General features: G+C 38.9%; 1 protein-coding gene across 2 annotated transcripts in view; it reads left to right on the top strand.

Moving 5' to 3' along the window:
- Usp8 (ubiquitin specific peptidase 8) overlaps positions 1–20,215 on the top strand; it is a 49,267-nt gene that overhangs the window by 8,980 nt on the left and 20,072 nt on the right. For both annotated transcript variants that reach the window (XM_027421920.2, XM_027421921.2), the window contains 6 exons: positions 1,830–1,974; positions 6,145–6,230; positions 12,424–12,586; positions 15,190–15,232; positions 16,810–16,954; positions 19,501–19,663. In XM_027421920.2, the coding sequence (XP_027277721.1) occupies positions 1,830–1,974; positions 6,145–6,230; positions 12,424–12,586; positions 15,190–15,232; positions 16,810–16,954; positions 19,501–19,663 (745 nt within the window). The remainder of the gene's footprint in view (positions 1–1,829; positions 1,975–6,144; positions 6,231–12,423; positions 12,587–15,189; positions 15,233–16,809; positions 16,955–19,500; positions 19,664–20,215) is intronic.

The following is a 20,215-nucleotide window of genomic DNA, read 5'->3' as shown; positions in this document are numbered from 1 at the left end:
ACCCTAAATGAAAAAAACTGCCTCCATAAGATAGAGCTATAGAAAGTCAAGCCGGTAGGCTATTTTCTTAATTAGTGCATTATGGAAAAGGCCCAGCCCACTGAGGGTGGGAACAACTGTGAGCTGGTGGTCCTGGGTTCTATAAGAAAGCAGGCTTGAGGAAGGAGCAAGTCTGTAAGCAGCACTCCTCCATGCTCCGGCACCAGCTCCTGCCTCCAGGTTCTCCACAGATTTGAGTCCTGACTTGACTTCCCTCCATGGACTATGACTAGGGATGTGTGAGCCAAATAAACCCTTTCCTCCCTGAATTGCTTTGGTCATGGTCCTTCATCACAACAATAGAATCTCTAACTAAGATAGAAACATTATTCTGTAAGTTTTATTTTGTGCCAATTTGATACAATCTTCAACTTAATGATTTATGTGATTTCATTTCTCTGGGTATATACTTGCCATCTAAGGCACAGGTAGAAACTGTGCCTTTCCAAGAGAGGTTCCAACTTTCATGGTCAAATGGTTGACTGATTCTGATATTTGCTGGAAATATAAATTTGCTAAAAATAGGTTGTCCTTAAAATTATCAATTTTAGTAGTTAAGGAACAGAGAACAGTAAGAGGACTTTTTGTTCAATTTTATTTTCTCCAGCAAGAGAGATTTAGAGATTAATAAGTAATTAAATTATTATTCAGATGGAAATAAAGTTTTAGAAAGGTGGATCTAGCTACCACATTCCCTAGACTTAGGAAAAGTAGATCTTAGAGAACAAGGAGGAGCAATAGGTATTCTCTGATTGGAGATGAATAGGAGGTAACATGATCCCAAATGAACCAATGAAGACAAAACTAAAGAGACCTGTGTGGGTACAGGGGCATTTTTTTTTAATTTATCTATCTATTTTTATTTATTTGTATCTTTAACATCATGCCTCCTGATCCCACCCATCTCCCATCCCGACCCAAAATAAAACAATATAAAATTGAAGAGTAAAAGGGGGAAAAGAAGGAAGAAGGGGAAAATCTTGTCATAGAAGCTGCAGTGTGACACACTAAGTCACACAGTAAGCCATGTATTTTATCCATATATTTTTACATGCAGATGTTTATTGAAAGGACTCATTGGTCTATCTCAAGTACCTGGTCTCTGAGCACAGGGCCATTTTAATGAGTCATTTTCTCAAGGAAATAAATGAAAAATGAGGAGAGTGGTGAAAATGTAATTAAAAGTAAGGAGAGAAAATCCCAGAGAACATCATTGTTTCTTAATATTACCAGTAATAGAATGGCTTAAAAAACAAAAAACAAACTTTTTTATAGAAGAAATGGAGAAAGACTGTCTTACCCTTTTTTTTTTTTTTTTTTTTTTTTTAAATGTTTTGAGACCTGGTTTCTCTGTGTAACAGCTCTGACTGTCCTGTAACTTGCGTTGTAGACCAGGCTAGTCTTTCAATAAGATCCGCCTGCCTCTGCCTCCCAAGTGCTGGGATTAAAGGTGTGAGCCACCTGGCTGGCTTACTTCTTGAGCTAAATTGGTAAATGTGGAGTAACAAGGAAAGTAATTTTGTTTAACTCTTGTTATATTCCACCTTAAACTTTTCAAATACTAAGGAAAAGACTGCTGTAAAGGTTAGACCTAAGATAGTCATTCCTTTCTACCTGTCTATGGTTTATCTCTTAAGACTAGCTTAATCCCAGAAGGAAGGTATAAATTGTAACTGTGTGAAGTAATACAACCTAAATCATGAGATTTATCTTATCATGATTATCTGCAGAGTTTATATATGATGTGTATTTCCCCCCAACACCAAATATTTTAAATTTTCTCTTTTAAGTTATGTACACAGTGCTCAGAAGATCTTCAAGGCAGCAGAAGAATGCAGACTAGATCGTGATGAGGAAAGGGCCTATGTGCTTTATATGAAATATGTGGCAGTTTATAACCTTATCAAAAAAAGACCTGATTTCAAGCAACAGCAGGTACCTATTTTGCTTTTTTATTTGTTATTTTTGCATAACGGAACTACTGATTTCCTCTAAAAAGTTTTCATTAACTTTGAAATTTACTTTTGTTCACCCTTGCCTCTCTCCTGAGCCTGGCAATGCTAAGCAGAACTCTATCTCCATCATAACAGTAGATTTAGATCACATGATACCTTGACAATTTTAAATTCACATGTGACTGGGAAAAGCAAAGCAAAAACATAGTTTTGTTATTTTACAAGTATGTGAATGTTTACATTTGGCTTGGATCAGTCAGTATGTGTATGTAGCAGTATATAATTGGGTTGCTTTTTGTTGTAATAAATTATGACTAGGTGAAATTGAAGGATTGAGTTTATTCATGCACTGAATGGGAAAAATAATTGCTGAGTGCAGTGGCTCCTGCTGAAGTCTCACGTGAGCCCAAGAGTTCCAGGCCAGCTTGGACAACATAGATACTGTATCAGTAAATAAAACAGAGGGACTGGAGATATGGCTCAGCAGCTAAGAGTACTTTGTGCAGAAGACCCAGGTGTGGTTCCCAGTACCCACTTCAGATGACTTACTAATGCTCCTAACTCAGCTCTGGGGTATCCAGGGCAGCCTCCTTGGGTATCTGCACACATATGGCATACACCATACAACACACACATAAAATAAAAATAAGTAAGAATATGTTTTCAGTTGTGTTTTCATTTGTTATGTGCCAGCCCTTTTATTTGGCTGACATTGAAGCTGTGTTAGATGTGGCTTTAGAATTAAGAATAAGACTTCAGTGTCTCTTCATGTTTGTGTTTTCTTTTCTCTTTTGTTCTTAATCTGTTTAGCAGGTACTAGTCTTTCATTTTGCTGAAGTAGAAAGGGAGGGCAGTTGTGATATAAACAGAGAAACTGACAACTGGGATTGGTGTGGAGAGAAAAAAATGGTTGAACTTCCATTGTCCTAGAAACAGGCAAAATAATATATAGGTGGTGTTAAAGAATAGGAAGAATGCTATTAGTGTTCCCACCTTAGAAATGACCTTGTTATCACCTAGAAATAGCAAAATACTGCCTAGAGAATTCTTACCTCATAGCTATGCTGGCCTAGAGCTTACAGTCCCCCTGCCTCATTTCCAAACTGCTGCAATTTCAATGGTGCACCATCATGTCCAGCCATTCCAAATCAATATTAATATTTTATTTTGGCGGTTACAGTGGCACACTCTGTTAGCACTTGATACTTTATAGTACTTTACTTTGTTTTGTAGTGGGAAAGTTGACTTACAGAAAGAAGAAATTTTATTTGAAGTCCCCTTTCTTTCTCCCCAGAGTACTGTGACTGATAACATTTCTTTTCTTAGTAAAGAGGCATGCCTTTGGGCTGGAGAGATGGCACAGAGGTTAAGAGCACTGGCTGCTCTTCCAAAGGTCCTGAGTTCAATTCCCAGCAACTACATGGTGGTTCACAACCATCTATAATGAGATCTGGTACCCTCTTGTGTCATGCAGGCAGAACACTGAATACATAATAAATAAATAAAATCCAGAAAAACCAAACAAACATAATAAATAAAATCTTTAAAAAAAAAAAAAAAAAAGAGGGATGCCTTTAATGGATAAGCTAATGGTAGTAAGTCATGTCTTCAACCAGCAAAGTTATGCTAATGGTTACTGGATTTTAGAGCAGTGTCACCATGCACTTAGGGGCTCATCTGCCTGCTCATAGATAGCTGAATTAGCCCTGCCATGGTAGAAAACATCTTCTAATATTTATAGGCATTCTTATCTGCAGATTAAGAACCCAGTGCCTGAATTCAAACACTTAAAATTGTTCATGTGAAACTGCCTTTAAAGTGGGCCAGCTGGTGAGATGGCTTGCTGCAGAGCCCAGTGACTTGATTCAATTCACTGGACCCACAGGTTGTTCTGCCTTCCACATGAGCTCTGGGGGGTGGTGTGTCACACCCTCCACCCCCACCCCCATCTTGTGCTTCCTAAAATAAATGCTTGGAAGGCTTGAGGATTGCTTAGCTTTGGTAGCCACTGTCTGCTGATGGGTCTGTTATTGGACTGATTTTGTGTATGATTTTTGCCTTCTTTTTAGAACTTAGAAATGCTTTTTCCTCTGGCAATGTTGGAATTACCTTTGTGGCTATCTGATCCTCCTCTTTGAATAGGTTGGAAGTAATTTTGATTAACGAGCTCTTTCCATTACCACAGTGCCTCTGAGTTTGTGAAAGTCAAGTTAGGAAGCTACCTGCAAAGGGTTAGCTAACTCAGGCTGTTACTTGGGATATTACAGTTGCTTGGTTCCCTGTTTGCTTGGTCTTTCTAGATTACCTCATCTTTCCTGTGTTAGCACTGTTTTTGTTCTATTTCATTTACTTTAGTCTTCCTAGTGTTTTTCAAGTCTGTGAGGTACCTAGATATTTTATAGTTAGAATACTCAAATTGTGTAGGGACAGAATATGTAACTGAATTCCTTCAGAGTTGTGTGTTTTCCCTCTCACTTTATGTTGCAGAGTATTTAAGTTGTAAGTAAGGGTTGTTAATGTAGTAGAGAGGGCACAATGATATAACTGAAACCTGCTCAATCCTGAACAGTGCTTTTCAGGGTCATTTGAAAAGGAAGAGAAGGAGTAAAAACCAGCATAGTAAATTCTCATGAAACTAGAGTTATATTTTAAAATTATCAACATTGCTGATAATCCTCTAGCAATCATTGGTCAACACCACACACACCCTTTTTTGGGTTTCGTTTTGTTTTGTTTTGTTTTGTTTTTTTAGACAGGGTCTCACTATGTAACCCAGCTGGCCTCAGACTCAAGAGATTCACCTGCTTCTGCCTCATGAGTGCTGGGGTTAAAAGTGTGTACCATTACACCCCCACTGACTAACCTTGTTACATAGGGAATCTGAGAGGAACAGGAAAGTTTACTGGTAAACCTGTGAAAAATTTTTAGTTGAGTAGGAATCGGGTGTTATCTCTCTACTGCTACTTGTCATATTATTGACAGTATCTATGCGGATAACTGTACCTCTAGGAAACCTCACTAATGTTAGAGGAATGCTGCCTCATAGTAATGAGTTCATGAAATTAAAACAAACGAGAATATTTTTGTTTTTACTTTGTGTTTTATTTTTGTAAGAAGTTTGCAATGATGATTGCATTAGACTTTTAAAAAACATATTGCACTTGTAGTTCAGTTGGTGCACTTTTGAATAAACTACACTTTTATTGGTATTACTTGGCAAAGAGCTTTTCTGACATAGGCATTAGAAAGTAAACAATCAAAGTATGATTTCTTTTAGTTTAAATAGATATGTGATAATGGTTACAGTGGATTTTCTTTGCCATCGCCACTCTTGTCCACTTCTCGTTGCTGAAGATGAGTCCTTTTATCTTCACGGTCCTCATTGCCTTATACACATACACACACACACACACACACACACACACACACACACACACACACGTTTTTTATTATTACTACTGCTGGTGATGAACTGTGCTAATAGGTTCTATTTACAAGGTCACAATAGCAGGTAGTGAAGTAGATCCGAAAAGCCTTGGTTGGAAAATTTCACTAACCACCTTTTGAAGTAGTTATTTAAAAAAACAAATTTCATTATGTTTGTTAGAAATTTCCACATTAAATCTTTTTTTTAGTTATATTATACTAATATTTCCTATTTATTTCAGAAATTCATGATTTCCTCAAATATAAAAATTGTTTTGGATGCCAACTATGCTGATTCTAGTTGCATGTAACTATTACAAATACAGATAGAAGCAAAAATATCTGTTTAATACAAGGAAACATGGCCTCTCATAGAAGAACACCCCCAAATTAGAATGAGTATGAGTAAAATCTGCTTTGCTCTCATAAACTCCTCAGCATTTATTTATAAGCAATAAGAATAGTGTTTACATTTAATGATTTCTTATAAATAAATTAAATGTATTACATAGGGGATTTTTTGCATACTGTTGATATACAGAGATACTTTTGAAACATTCGGGCAATAAATTGTGCATTTAAATAGGGTAGAAGTTTAAAACAAATACTTCTGCTTTCATGTAAACTTCCTTTTCTATAGGCACCATGATTTTAGTGTTGTACATAGCAACAGTGCTGTATCAGTGCCCATACTAACTGTGGAATGGTTTTCATATACTTTTAGGATTATTATCATTCAATACTCGGACCTGCAAACATCAAAAAAGCTGTTGAAGAAGCTGAAAGACTGTCCGAGAGCCTTAAACTGAGGTACTGACATTACTATAAATTCTGTAAAAAAAAAAAAAAATGCAAACTAGAAGATAATACTATTTAGGTTTGTTCATTTATATCTAACCATACCAATACCCCATTTCCTAGAAACAAGTTAACCGTGTAGTACCAAACTGAAAATCACTTTCTATATTGCCCATGTTGATGTGCCACATTAATATTCTTCATGAAAATTTTAGGTTGTTAAGATAGCACTGTTGTTTTACATTAGAAGTCACATCCATTTTTTCATATGTTAATGGTATTTGTAAAATTTTTGACAATAAGGGAATTTTAATTTTTCATATACTACATGATGTACTAAAAACTGCTATTGGATATAATCATTATAGAAATGAAGTATTTACTCTTAGTTTTAATCTCCCTATAGTTGCAAAAGTTACATATGCTTAAAAACAATCTAATTCCAGTATTTACCATGATTGTCTTACCAGGGTATGAAATGATTACACATTAAGACTGTGGAGATGGCTCAGCAGTTAAGAGCACTTGTTCTTTTAGAGAACTTGAGTTTGGTTCCCACTACCTACATTGGATAGCTTGCAGCCAACTATAACTCCAGCTCCAGGGGATGTGATGTTCTCTTTGGCCTGTATAGGCCCTTGTATACATGTGACAGACATGCATATACAGAAGTTGAAAAAGTATGTTTTTAAATTACAAATTAAAATCAGTATGCTACTCTGGAGAGATGACTCAATAGTGTGAGTTCATCTTGCACAGTCATGAGAACCTGCATCGTGATTCTGGCATCCACATAACATGCCAAGAATCCTGAAAATGCCTAAACTCCATCTCTGAAGGGTCATACACTTTTATTTTTATTTATTTATTTATTTATTTATTTTGGTTTTTCAGACAGGGTTTCTCTGTGGCTTTAGAGGCTATCCTTGAAGTAGCTCTTGTAGACCAGGCTGGTCTTGAACTCACAGAGATCCACCTGCCTCTGCCTCCCAAGTGCTAGGATTAAAGGCTTGCGCCACCCCCGACCCTCGGGTCATACACATTTTTAAAAAGTTTTTTTTTTTTAATTATTTTTGTATGTGTGAATGTCTTACCTGCATTTGTGTGCCATGTTCATGCAATGCCTAAAAAGGCCAGAAGAAGGCATCAGAACCCCTGGAACTGGGGTTAAAGCTTTTGTAAACTGCAGTATAGGTGCTGGGAACAGAACCTGGATCAGAAGCAAGAGCAGCAAGTCATCTCTCCATCCCCTCCCTCCCCACTTTGATTCCCATATATGTGCACTCACAAACATGCTGGTTCTCTCTCTCTCTCATACAATAAATACAAATTATCTTTTACAAAGACAGGATGCTGTATTTATTTTATTTTATTTTATTTTTCTGAGACAGGGTTTCTCTGGGTAGCCCTGGCTGTCCAGGAACTCACTCTGCAGACCAGGCTGACCTCAATCTCACAGAGATCCACCTTCCTCTGCCTCCCCAGTGCTTGCAGTCTCTTTTTCTTCTTATCTCATCACTTTTCATTGAGGAAATAACTCTCCAATTCATTGCTGAGAATACTCAGTGATAGAATGGGCTATGGAATTCCCTCTGGGGCTTTCTAATTATGAGGTTCTTCAGGGTGTTTGGGGTTTTCTTGTGTTTTAGTTTACTGTGAAGCTAACTGAGGAGAACCTTTTCAGTTTGTCTTCCCCTGCTTCCCCACATTTGGTTTCTTTCATTGGCTCTGTATTAGCATACTCTACACCTGTCCTTAGTGATTCTCTAGTCAGGTCAGGTCTTCCGTTTTGAGATTCTGACATCTCTTTGATGTTAGGATTCCTCTTGTCAGACTAATAGGCTGAGAAAGAGCAGGATGCTGGAAAGATGTTTTTTTTTTTTTCTTCTTCTTAATGTATAATTTACTTTTATTTTATGTTCATTGGTATTTTGCATGTATGTCTGTGTGAGGGTGTCAGAAGCCCTGGTACTGTAGTTACAGGCAGGTGTGAGCTGCCATGTGGGTGCTAGGAATTGAACCTGGATCCTTTGGAAGAGCAGCCAGTGCTGTTACTGCTGAGTCCAGCCCCAGCTAGCTAGAGTTTGGAGTTTAGGAAGGATCATAGCTTTAAGGTGAAAATTTTGGACTCCTCAACATTCATCTTCTGCTAAATTACTCCTAGTCATTGGTATTGTGGTATCTTACCTATCCACTGCTAGGGCAGACCAAGTTCCCAATTTCATAAAACACTAAAAAAATACCTAGTCAGTGCCTAGAAAACAAGTTTTAATATTACCTTGTGTTAGGTGAGAATTTGTCAAACACATGTGTTCATGTTCTTCTACCCATTTCTTTTATATCCATGTTACAGGTGATCTTAGGGTTAATTTGATCAAATCAGAAAGTATTAGAATCCCAGCAAAAGGGATTAGGGAGGCAGATAAAGGAACCAGAGGTCAATGCCAGATGGAGGGCAAGCCTTGATCTCACTTCAGGTTACCCAAAGTAGAAACAGTGTGAGATCTATGTAAGCATATTTACAGAGATCCACTGTAGTTATGGAATGGCAGATATGGTAAGGTGCAGATGACAGAGACAACAGGAAAGTGAATCTTGAAATTTCTTCATTTCTACTTTTAAATTAAATTCAGCCTGGTGGTCTTTTTTGTTCTGTTTCATTTTGGCAATACTGGGGGATAAACCCAAGACTTTGTGCATGCTAGGCAAGCACTCTACCACTGAGAGGCATCCTAGCCCTTGACTGTACTTCTTAGGGCAGACAGTTCCCATACTGTTACAGTATAGATTGCTGCTAGAGAAGAGGTCTGTAGCATGAGTACATGTATGGAGCCAGACTCCCGGGGTTTGAGTATCAGTTCTTCTACTCACTGTTGTGTGCTATTAGGCAAGTTACTTAGTCTTCCTCTGCTTGTGTTTCCTTATCCATAATTGGGATAAGAATAACTACCTGTGGTTGTTACTGTTAATCCTCAATTACAGAATCTAGAATTACTTGGGATATAGGTCTCTGGGTACATATGTGGGAGAGGCTTGATTGCGTTGAGGTTAGAAGACTCAACACTGTAGGACAGGTGGAGCCATTCCCTGGCTGGGATTCTGGGCTGTATAAATGGAAAAGCAGTTTGCATCATCTCTCTATTCCTCATTGTGGATGCAGTGTGATCAGCCGCTTCAAGCTCCTGCCATACTGATCTCCTTACTGATGGAGCTGTTAGCCAGAGTAAGTCCTTTCTCCCTTAAATCTCTTTAGTTCAGAGTATTTGAGCACATCAACAGAAAAAGAAACCAAGACACTACCTTACAGGGTTTCTTAATGTAGTAAGCAAATGTAAAACTTGTTTGTTAGACTGGTGCCTGGAGTGGATTCTGAGTGAGTGTTCCTTGCTGCTGTTGTTATTAACAATAGAAGCAGTCTTGGTCTGTGACGCCTTCCTTTATGGTCCTCTAATGGTTTGCATTGAAGGGTCCGGGTAAAACAGTTGCAGTTCCAAGTCTTTCATTTCTGTTTTATGATAGTAGAAATAGATGCTGGCACATGAAATAGGGAGAACAGTTTAAGGTTGACTTTCCACTGAAACAGTGTATAATGATGCTCAAGTGTGTTTAAGACATAACAGAAGTGAATATGCCAGAGATTTGAGAATACACTTATTTTTGTAGGTGCTTGTTGTTAAAGACAGAGGTCTCGCTGTAGCCCTAGCTGGCCTGAAATTCGCTGTGTAATTCAGGCTGCCCTGGAATCTACAGCATTCTCTCTCTGCTTCCTGAGTGCTAAGGCTAGAGGTATATACCACTGTGTCAGCTAACATACTGCATTTTATGAATCTAAGAGTATTGTTCTTCCAGTTTGCAAGCTGTGTCATTTATTTTTAACTATTTTCTAAATTGTCCTTTGACCCATGATTGTTTAGAAGTATGGTACTTAATGTTCAAATATGAGATTTTTCTGAGTATGTTACTGATTTCTATTTCAGTTTCATTATAGCTAGAGATATGCTGTCCTTAAACAGTCTTTGGTTCTACATGCAGCCTTTTCTTGGCCAATATGCATTGTGTACTTGAAAAGAAAGTGCAATGGCTGCACCATTATTTTTCTTTGTATTTTTCCTGTTTGGGCTTCACTGAGCTCTGTGTATCTGTAAATCTCTATCTTTTATCAAATTTGGAGAGTTTGAGGTTATTATTTCTTTAAATATTTTTTATTCTGTTTCATTCTCTTGCTGGCACTCCAGCTATACGTGTGAGAGGCCTTTGGTTTTTTGTTCAGGAAATCTATCTGAGGTTGTGTTCATTACCTTTTAAACCATTTTACAGAAATCCACAGTTTTGTTTTGTTTTGTTTGTTTGGTTTGGTTTTTCGAGACAGGGTTTCTCTGTGGCTTTAGAGGCTGTCCTGGAACTAGCTCTTGTAGACCAGGATGGTCTCAAGCTCACAGAGATCCGCCTGCCTCTGCCACCCGAGTGCTGGGATTAAAGGCGTGCGCCACCAACGCCTAGCTCATTCTCTCTCTTCTTAAACTGGAAAGTTTCTGTTGCTCTACCAATTTTCAGGTAGGTTTTAGATGCATTTTAATTCCAAGATTTCTGTTGGGCTATTTTATAGTATCTGCTTCTTTGAAGAGGTATAGCTCTGTTCTGAGTCTGTCATAGGTTTATCTTGGTCAGATTGTATCACTTGTCCTCCCTTTATGGATATCCTGTTTCCTTTTTATGGTATGTAGAGTAGTAGCTTTGGACATGGTGGGCTATGCAGGCTCTCAGCTCTTTGTTTCATTCCCTTGAAGAATGTTGGAGTATTTTGTTCTGGGAAGGTGGTGAACTTGACTGGAGTCAGATTTTTATAAACTGTCTAGCCTGTGGTAGCCAGCATCTGAAATGTCTCTTTAGCTTTTCTCTTTCAGAGTTAGCTCTCAGTGTATCCTCTATTCTTCTCTCTCGCTCTTTTTTTTTTTTTTTTTTTTTTTTTTTTTTTTTCCGAGACAGAGTTTCTCTGTGTATTTTGGCATTCGCTATGGAGACCAGGCTGGCCTCGAACTCACAGAGATCCACCTGCCTCTGCCTCTGCCTCTGCCTCTGCCTCCCGAGTGCTGGGATTAAAGGCGTGAGCTACCAATGCCCAGCTATGCTCTATTCTTATTTAGTTTGGGTATTGGCTAGAGACATGGACAACTATGCAACGAGACTGGAACTATGGCTTTTCATAGGAGTTTTAGCTGCCTCCAGTCCTGTCATTAAGAACAAAGCCATCAAAATCAGAGAGCTTCACAGATGCTCTTCCCCTTCCCAGTCCATCACCCTGCCTGCTCCTTGTCTATGTGTCTTTCCACAGCTGTATCTTGTCGGTGGGGACATGTGTCTTCCATATACAGTATGGCATATGGAGGATAAATAGTATAAGCATGTAACAGAATAATAAAGTCAAAGTTTGATTCATTCTTTACTAACCGACCTGAGTCAATTATTACCCCCTTCTCCTCCATTCTGTGTTTTTCCCTCTCCCCCTTAACCATCTCTATCTCATTCTCCCCCCTCCCCCATTCTCTTAAATTCAGAACCAGCAGGCATTGCTATCATCACTAATGACAGGGTAAGCAAGGTTACAGGTCCTTGTTAGCATACATTCCCAAAAGTACTGCTTCTGATTCTATGGAGAATAGTTTAAATACCTTGTATTTCTGCAAATTGTAGTCACCATAGCGGGGTTAACTTCCGGCACATTAGACTTTTCAATGAAGCCATTCTTTTTAAGCCAATCTGTTCTTGACTTTGATAATGTCTCTCCACTTGGTGTGGATAATATCATTCTTGAATACCTTGTCTTAACATTTTGATCTAAATCAACACAGTTTTGATATTAGAATAATTTCTCTTGCAAAGAAAATCAAGAGTTTGTGTTTTAAAAAGGAAATTGTAGCAGATTTGATCATTAAAAATTTGAAATTAGTGTAAAGGCAAAATGAACATTAATAGAGAGCATAGCATTTATTTTCAGGGCTTTTGTGCAGTTTAAAGTAAGCATACAGCCAGCCTTGAGAGCAGATGTGTGTGGTTTGTTTGGGAACTCTACGACAATTCAATTTCAGTTGGACGGGGTGAGTTAAAGGCCATAAAGTGTGCCCAAGGCAGGACGCTAAGTACATGAAACATGAACTCCCTTAACTGTTCTCTGTCGTATTAATAAAAGAATTCTTCTTTCAACTAGATATGAAGAGGCTGAAGTTCGGAAAAAGCTTGAAGAAAAGGACAGACGGGAGGAAGAGCAGCTACAGCAGCAAAAAAGGCAGGAGGCAGGAAGAGAGGACAGCGGTGCTGTGGCCAAACGCTCTTTGGAGAATGTATCGGATTCCAAAAACAAAACCCAAAGGGTATTCCAAGTTTATTGTGTAAACAGTGGTTCTTTTTGCCAGGTGATGTGCCTGTAAGGAGTTGACGTGCCCCTGTAGAATTTTTTGAGGCAACAGGGATAACATTTCATGTGCTAAATTAGAAATTGAATCAAATGCCCCAGCTGCAGTTGGTTCTGGGCTTTCTTGTAAGCATCCACAGCAACATTGTTTTGGCCATCATTACAGCAGTGACTGTAAATTGAACTAGGGTGGGAAGAGAGGAAGCATTTGATTGTGATCTGGTCCATGTGAGGCTTGGACTCAGTTTGCTTGTTTGTCAAATCAAGATCTTGAAACAGGATCTCAGGTGTCTTTTGCCTCATTAAGAAATCTACATTTAAAAAAAAAACAAACAAACAAATCTACATTAAGAGAAGGATTTGGGCCAAGTGTGGGCTGGGCATGGTGGCACACACCTTTAATCCCAGCACTCAGGAGGCAAGTGGACCTTTGAGTTTGAAGCCAGCCTAGAGGTCTACAGAGTGAGTTCCATGACAGCCAGGGCTATACAGAGAAACCATATCCTGAAAAAACAAAAATAGAATAAATTTAAAAAGAAAGAAGGACTTGTTTGCTACTCTGTTTGGTCCCAAACAATTTTTGTTTCTGGAGTCTCATTCACTTTCATTCATTCAGTCCTTTTTCTATTCATTTTCCCTTTGTCTTTCTGTTGCTCTCTGCATTTCACGTAGTATTCCTAGCACATCGACAAGATCTCCTTATCAGAAGCCACCAGTCTCTGCCAGCTGTCACTGTGCCTCTTTACTTTCTCGGAAATTATTCTTCCTGAAGTACAAATCTCTTCTGGATTGTTGAAACCCTTGGAAACTTGCTGCTTTGTTTCCTCTGGTCTTGTGTGCATTTCGTTAGCTTTGTAGCAGTCCTGTCACTTGTGCATGGGTTACTCTTGTCATTCGGAAGCTGTTTCACTGGGCTGCCTACTTGGAAAAGATGAAGAAATGTCATCTTCCATTGTTGGAATTCATGATGTGTGGTGAAACCACTAACTTAGGGAAATGTTTGTCAATAGGTCAAGTGGCTGCTGTAACCAAATAACAGGACTTAAAAGAATGCTATGAAGGGAACTTTTTCATTTTGTTGCCTTTTCAAAAGTGGTCAGTTACTTTTTGTTTTGTTTTTAGTTGAGACAGAGTCTCTTGTAGCCCAGGCTAGTCCAGACTCACTCTGTAGGTAAGGCTGACCTTGAATTCCTGCTCCTCCCACCTCAACCTCCCAATTTCTAGGATTGTAAGCCTGTGTGATCACTCCTAATTAACAGGATGCTAGGACAAGCAAATGGCCAGCTGAGCTACATCTCCAGCTATTTCTCTGTTACTTTTACTTCAACATTTGCCCTGCTTTATCTGTTTCCTACACTTTTTCTTTTGTTGAGTATTTGAAAGCGAGTCTCTAGCTGCTTTGCTACTTTACTGCTGAACACTTCGCTATCCATCTCACATAACTACAGTCCTATATCCCACCCTGAATTTAAAAGTAACTCCTTAGTGTTGCCTGGTGTTGAATCTATATCAGACTTTCCTATCTGTCTCAACTTTCAAGTTGATTTGTTGAATCATGATGCAAAACTGTGAACAGGGTTTCTCTGTATTGCTTTGGAGCCTGGAACTCACTCTGTAGACCAGACTGGCCTGAAACTTAGAGAGATCCGCCTGCCTCTGCCTCCAGAGTGCTGTGACTAAAGGTGCATGCCATCAATGCCCTGCCCTTGTTATATCTCTTAAGGCTCTAAAATAATCTCCATTTGAGATTCTTTTCCTCTGAATTTTCATGCTGTGCACTTGACGGATTAGAGAAAGTGAACCATATCTTGTGTTGCTTCTTCCAGCTTGTAGGTTTTTCTTTATTTCCTGCGTGGTCAGGGCAAGTGCAACTTTTGTCTCATGACAAGAATTCTCTGCAGCTGGTGCCTGGTGTTTCGTATTGTGTCGTACTAGGAGGCAGATGATATTGTATACATAACTTGTGCAAATGTGTACATACATACAAGTGTGCTGCTAACTTGATCAATCTGTAGGTCCGGGTGGGTCCTCAGTTTTCTTGTCTGTAAAATGAGCTAGCATCTAACAGGGTTATCTCATGTAACCTTGTTAGAAAATGTAAACTATGTAAGTAGTATGTTTTATTTCTTGATTTTCCTTTAATTTTATAGTGGAAAACACCGACTAGAATAGCTAGAATTGCTGTTTCATTATAAGAAGCACTTTCTAATTAAGTACTTATTTTAAATTATATCTGGAACTTAGGAAAATTTGAGAATGAACAGTGATTCTGATATGCTACTGATTATTTTAGCTGCTTGCTAGTAAAAGAATATAGCAGAGCCCTTATGTATCTGAATTCTTAAGGGTGGAGGGCATTACTTCAAGGGCATTTCTTTGTATTGCACCCAGGTCTTCTTGCACAAGTACTCTACTACTGAGCTCTGTCCCTTTTTATGTGTGTTTTTATAAAATGCCATTCATTACTTGGCACACTGCATTTCCTAGTTTTCCATTGAAATGAAGTATTAAATTTGAGCCTGTTTTCCTGTGAAATTGAAACTCTCTTCCTCTGTGACCTAGATCAATGGTGAGAAGAGTGAAAAAGGAGGAACTGCAGAGAAAGGTAAGAAAGGATGTCTGTCAGTGTCTTTTCAAGTTGTTGTGGGTTTTCTCGGTGCGTCTCAGCACTTTCTCTGATCTCTGTATAGACTTGTGTTTTCCTATACTCTACAATATATTGAAATACTGTTAAGTTCTGTATTGATTTACTCGAGATATTTTATGAATATTTTAGCCTGGCATGATGAAATATGGTAATATGCAGTTTACTTATCTTTTGTAGATGCAGTAGTTAAATGTAGCATAGTGTTTGAGAGGATGGACTCTCAAAAGCTGCTCATTATCTTGAATATGATACTTAACCAACTCTACTTCAGTTCACCCATCTGTAAAGTGGGGTTGTATTATTTTCTTTTCCTGTTGCTAAGATAAAATACTCTGACAAGCTGGGCAGTGGTGGTGTACGCCTTTAATCCCAGAACTCGGGAGATAGAGGCAAGTGGATCTCTATGAGTTCAAGGCCAGCCTGATGTACAGAGCTAGTTTCAGGACAGTCAGGGTTACACAAAGAAACCCTGTCTCAGGAAAACAAAATAATAATAAATCAAACATGTAATACAAAGCACTTATTATCATACATTAAAAATAAACTAAGTAGTATAAAGTGCCTTCCTAGAAGCTGTTGTTGATTATCTTAAGATTAGTTTTCATCATTCATTCCTTTGTAGCCCATCATGCTTAGCTGTTATCCCTCTGGGTGGCTGCTGTTCTCTGCTTGTTTAGTCTGTTCGTTATCAAAATGATCTTGATGGTTTGAGAGGAAGAAAGGAGTTTTAGCAGTTACAGAAACAGCTTTCGTATCTGAAGTTCCATGTGATGGTTTTTGATCTTTCACTTCAAACTAACAAAAAATACCAACATAGAGAGTTTTGTTTGTTTTATTTTTGCCAAGTTGCGCGATGCATCCTAATTAAATAAATAATTGGGAATCTAAACATTCAAATAGTCCTCCTCATAGCACCTCTCCAGAAACTCAAAAAATAATTAGAAAAGATAAACTAGAACCTTCCTACCTTAGACTGGCTTTGAATTTTGTATGTAATCAGAGGATGACCTTGAACTTGGGTGCATGTACTCCACCATGCCCTGTTTGTGCAGTTGCTAGGGCCTGAACCGAGGCCTCAGGTGCTGGATAGTACCAGCTGAGCCACATCACAGCCCTTGATTTTATTAACTGTGTGTTTTGTGTGTGAACTGTTTTCTGTCTTAATAAGACGCATTTAATTTTCTTTATTTGAGATTAGTGATAGAATGGATGCCAGATACAGTGGTAACCTTGACATGAAGTTTATAATTGGGCAATGGGAGGAACGATGGAACCAAACCCAGAGCTGAGCACAGCTAGGCAGACACTATTCCATCAAGCTGTGTGTCCAGTCTGTGTATAAACAAGATATGGAATTAGTCTCTTAGTAAATGTTAACATGAATTATACTTAGTGTTAATGTAAAGGATAAAAAACGATGCGATGGGATGGCAAGTCTGATGCCAAGTATACTTTGCTATTCTGTGTTTGCTAATGTACCAGCAAATAGAACTGGGCATTTCTTGTTGTTTACTACTGTGTGTCTCGATTCCAAGGAGCAATCACAGCAAAGGAACTATATACAATGATGATGGATAAAAACATCAGTTTGATTATAATGGATGCTCGAAAAGCACAGGATTATCAGCATTCCTGTATCTCAGATTCTCTCAGTGTTCCTGAAGAAGCTATCAGTCCAGGGTAGGTTACTGTGTATTTGGATAGAAATGGAGGAGGAGTGGATCTCAGGGAGAGGGAATGGGGGGGGGGGTCTGGTAGGAGAGGAGGGAGGGGAAACTACAGTGGGGATGTGATATATGAGAGAACAATAAATTAAAAAAATAATAAGGGCTGGGTGGTGGTGGTGCACGCCTTTAATCCCAGCACGTGGGAGGCAGAGGCTGGCAGACCTCTTGAGTTCAAGGACAACCTGGTCTACAGAGCAAGTTCCAGGATAACCAGGGCTACATAGAGAAAACCTGTCTTGAAAACCCAAAAAGAGGGGCTGGAGAGATGACTCAGAGGTTAAGAGCACTGACTGCTCTTCCGAAAAGAAAAGAAAACCCAAAAAGAAACATAAATAAATAAAAGGGAGAGTCAGGGTCCTGTTACGCTAACAGACTGGCTTGAATTTGGTCCTCACACTTGGCCTCCCTAGTGTGTAAATGACTTCTTCCATTCAGCGTGTGTTTTGATAGTCATCTCCATCACTGTGTGTAAGTGCAGTGTGTTCATTCTCATTGCTCTGTATGTTCCCTTGGGTGACTACAATATAATTTACTTATCTGTTTTATTTTTAGACTTGACCTTTATACATTGGTTATGAATATATACAGAGACGTATGAATTTATTAAAATAAACAGTATAATTAAATTTATTGATTATTAAGTTACATTTTAAGGTAAACTATAGAGCAAATTATGAAGATAATACATGAGAAACTTAAATTTAGGAAACACTTCTTGAGTCTGTTATTTCCCAGCATATGTTCACTTGAAAACCTATCCTTAAAGGAGTGTGTAGGCAAATAAATGCCCCTTACTTAATAAATGCTCACATTCCATTCTCTGTAGGTCGTGCATCTTGATCTGTCTCTATAAGGACAGCTAAGATATGGTATTTTATATTAGCTCTTCCTCTTCATTTCCCAGTAGAGTAACATTGGTTTATTAGGAACAGGCTTATTTTGTTTTTAGTCCAGAGCCATTTTGTTTTATTTGTGGGTAAAAGTTTCACCAGTCCCACCTAGTGGTGGTGGCGCCTTTAATCCCAGCACTTGGGAGGCAGAGGCAGGCGGATCCAGCCTAGTCTATGGAGTGAGTGCCAGGACAGGCTCCAAAGCTTTACAGAGAAACCCTGTCTCGAAAAAGAAAAGAAAAAAAAAAAAAAAAAGAAAGAAAGAAAAATGCAAGCAGGTTTCTCCAGTCTCATTCCGCTTGCTAGTATCGTCAGTTAAATACTGAAATACCTACTAATGCTGAATGGTTTCTAAGCACTGGCACCTTTTACCAAAGGAATGTTATTTATTCTGTCATTTCAGCAAATATTTATTCAGAGGTAGGATGGGTTACTGTGGTTCTAAGTGATGAGGCTAAACCTATGAACAGATAACAGTTATTGCCTTTGTAAAGCTTTAATTAAATAGGCAGATAAGATAGAAAAAAATGTTCTTTATGTTAATTAGTATGATGTGGTGGGTGGGTGGATATGTATTGGGATATGTGGGTGTGTCTGTCTGTCTTGGAGTAGACCCTAAAATTAGTTCCAGGAAGACTCACAGGAAAGTTCTTAGCAAGTGTTGAATATGTTGGGGAAATGGATGGTTTACATTCTGAGGTCAGGAATGGGTAGGAAACAGAGAATACAGCAAGAATAGAGGCCCTTAGGCAGGAGCATGTCTGAATAAATCAAGAATCAAAAGTCATGGCTGGTGTGAATGAGCAAAGGGGACAAGCAGTTAAAGAAGAGAAGGCAGCAGGAAGAGGATTGTGTTCTATGTAACGGCCCATGTTAAGGATGTGTGTAAGCTTCCATATGAGCAAAAGAGTAGCTGAACACTGCGTCTCCTGTGTAATTGAGAACATGCTGATGCAAGAATGTAAGCGTAGACCTGAGCTGTAACCGAGGACAGGCTGTAAGACCTCTATATGCCATGAATTCCCAGCTATAAAGTGGGAGTAATGTCTCCTGAGTGTACCTTTGTGAGGATTCAGTAAGATCCAAAGCATATAGAACAGGATCTGGCACACAGTAGGGCTGTGTGTGCTTGATAATTAAATTAAAACACACTGTTTAGTTATTATGTGTATAGATAGAAATGAGCTGAAATATGAGTGATGTTGCTGAGGTGATTCTTTAGTTTAGATTTGGCAGAGGAAATTGTCTGGATGATTTTCTGTTTTCAGTTTTGTAAACCCCCCCCCCCTTTTTTTTTTTTCCCCGAGACAGGGTTTTTCTCTGTGTAGCTTTGGAGCGTATCCTGGCACTCGCTCTGGAGACCAGGTTGGCCTCAAACTCATAGAAATCCGCCTGCCTCTGCCTCCCAAATTCTGGGATTAAAGGCGTGTGCCACCAATGCCCGGCTCCCCAATCTTTTAAAAAGGGTCAGAATTAAGTCTCTTTCCCTCCCTAATAATTACTAAAAGCACTAGCATGTAGTGACGGGTAGAGTAAAGCTTGTAGTGGTGTGACAGAGTGCGGGGATCATTTCTCCACTTTGCTCAATACAAATGCTCATTCGTTTCAGAGTCACTGCTAATTGGATTGAAGCAAACCTCTCAGATGATTCCAAAGACACTTGGAAAAAGAGGGGAAGTGTGGACTATGTGGTACTGCTCGACTGGTTTAGTTCAGCGAACGATTTGCTGCTTGGGACCACTCTGCGGAGTCTAAAAGATGCACTTTTCAAGGTGGGCAGCTCCCCTCGTTACTTGAACAAGTTTTGTCTGATTGTTGGGAAATGGTGGAGATTGCTTTTGACTGGTTCCACTAGACTTTCAAACCATCTGTATGCCTAGGAAGTTGTATTCAGTAACCATCTTAGAGGTGAACATTTAATATTGAAAGTCATAAGATGTTTTTGAGCCAGGACTCAGCTGCTCCAATTTTGGAAATTTTATTAAGGGAGATGAGATGTGTGCTTATCTTTGGTGTTTATTCCAGCATTGGGGTTATTTGTACACACACACACACACACACACACACACACACACACACACACACACACAATAGTAATCACTATAAATGATACAACTGTTAGTGAGATTCATGAAAAAGAAAGAGCTGCAAATTAAGTGTTTCTTTGTTGAGCCGGACGTTGGCACAAGCCTTTAATCCCAGCACTCGGGAGGTAGAGGCGGAGGATCTCTGTGAGTTTGAGACCAGCCTGGTCTACAAGAGCTAGTTCCAGAATAGCCTCCAAAGCCACAGAAAAACCCTGTCTCGAAAAACCAAAAAAAAAA

This window comes from Cricetulus griseus, chromosome 6 (assembly GCF_003668045.3).
Source record: "Cricetulus griseus strain 17A/GY chromosome 6, alternate assembly CriGri-PICRH-1.0, whole genome shotgun sequence".
Taxonomy (NCBI): Eukaryota; Metazoa; Chordata; class Mammalia; order Rodentia; family Cricetidae; genus Cricetulus; species Cricetulus griseus.
Note: the sequence above shows the minus strand (reverse complement) of the source record. Positions and strands in the feature narration are given on the sequence as shown.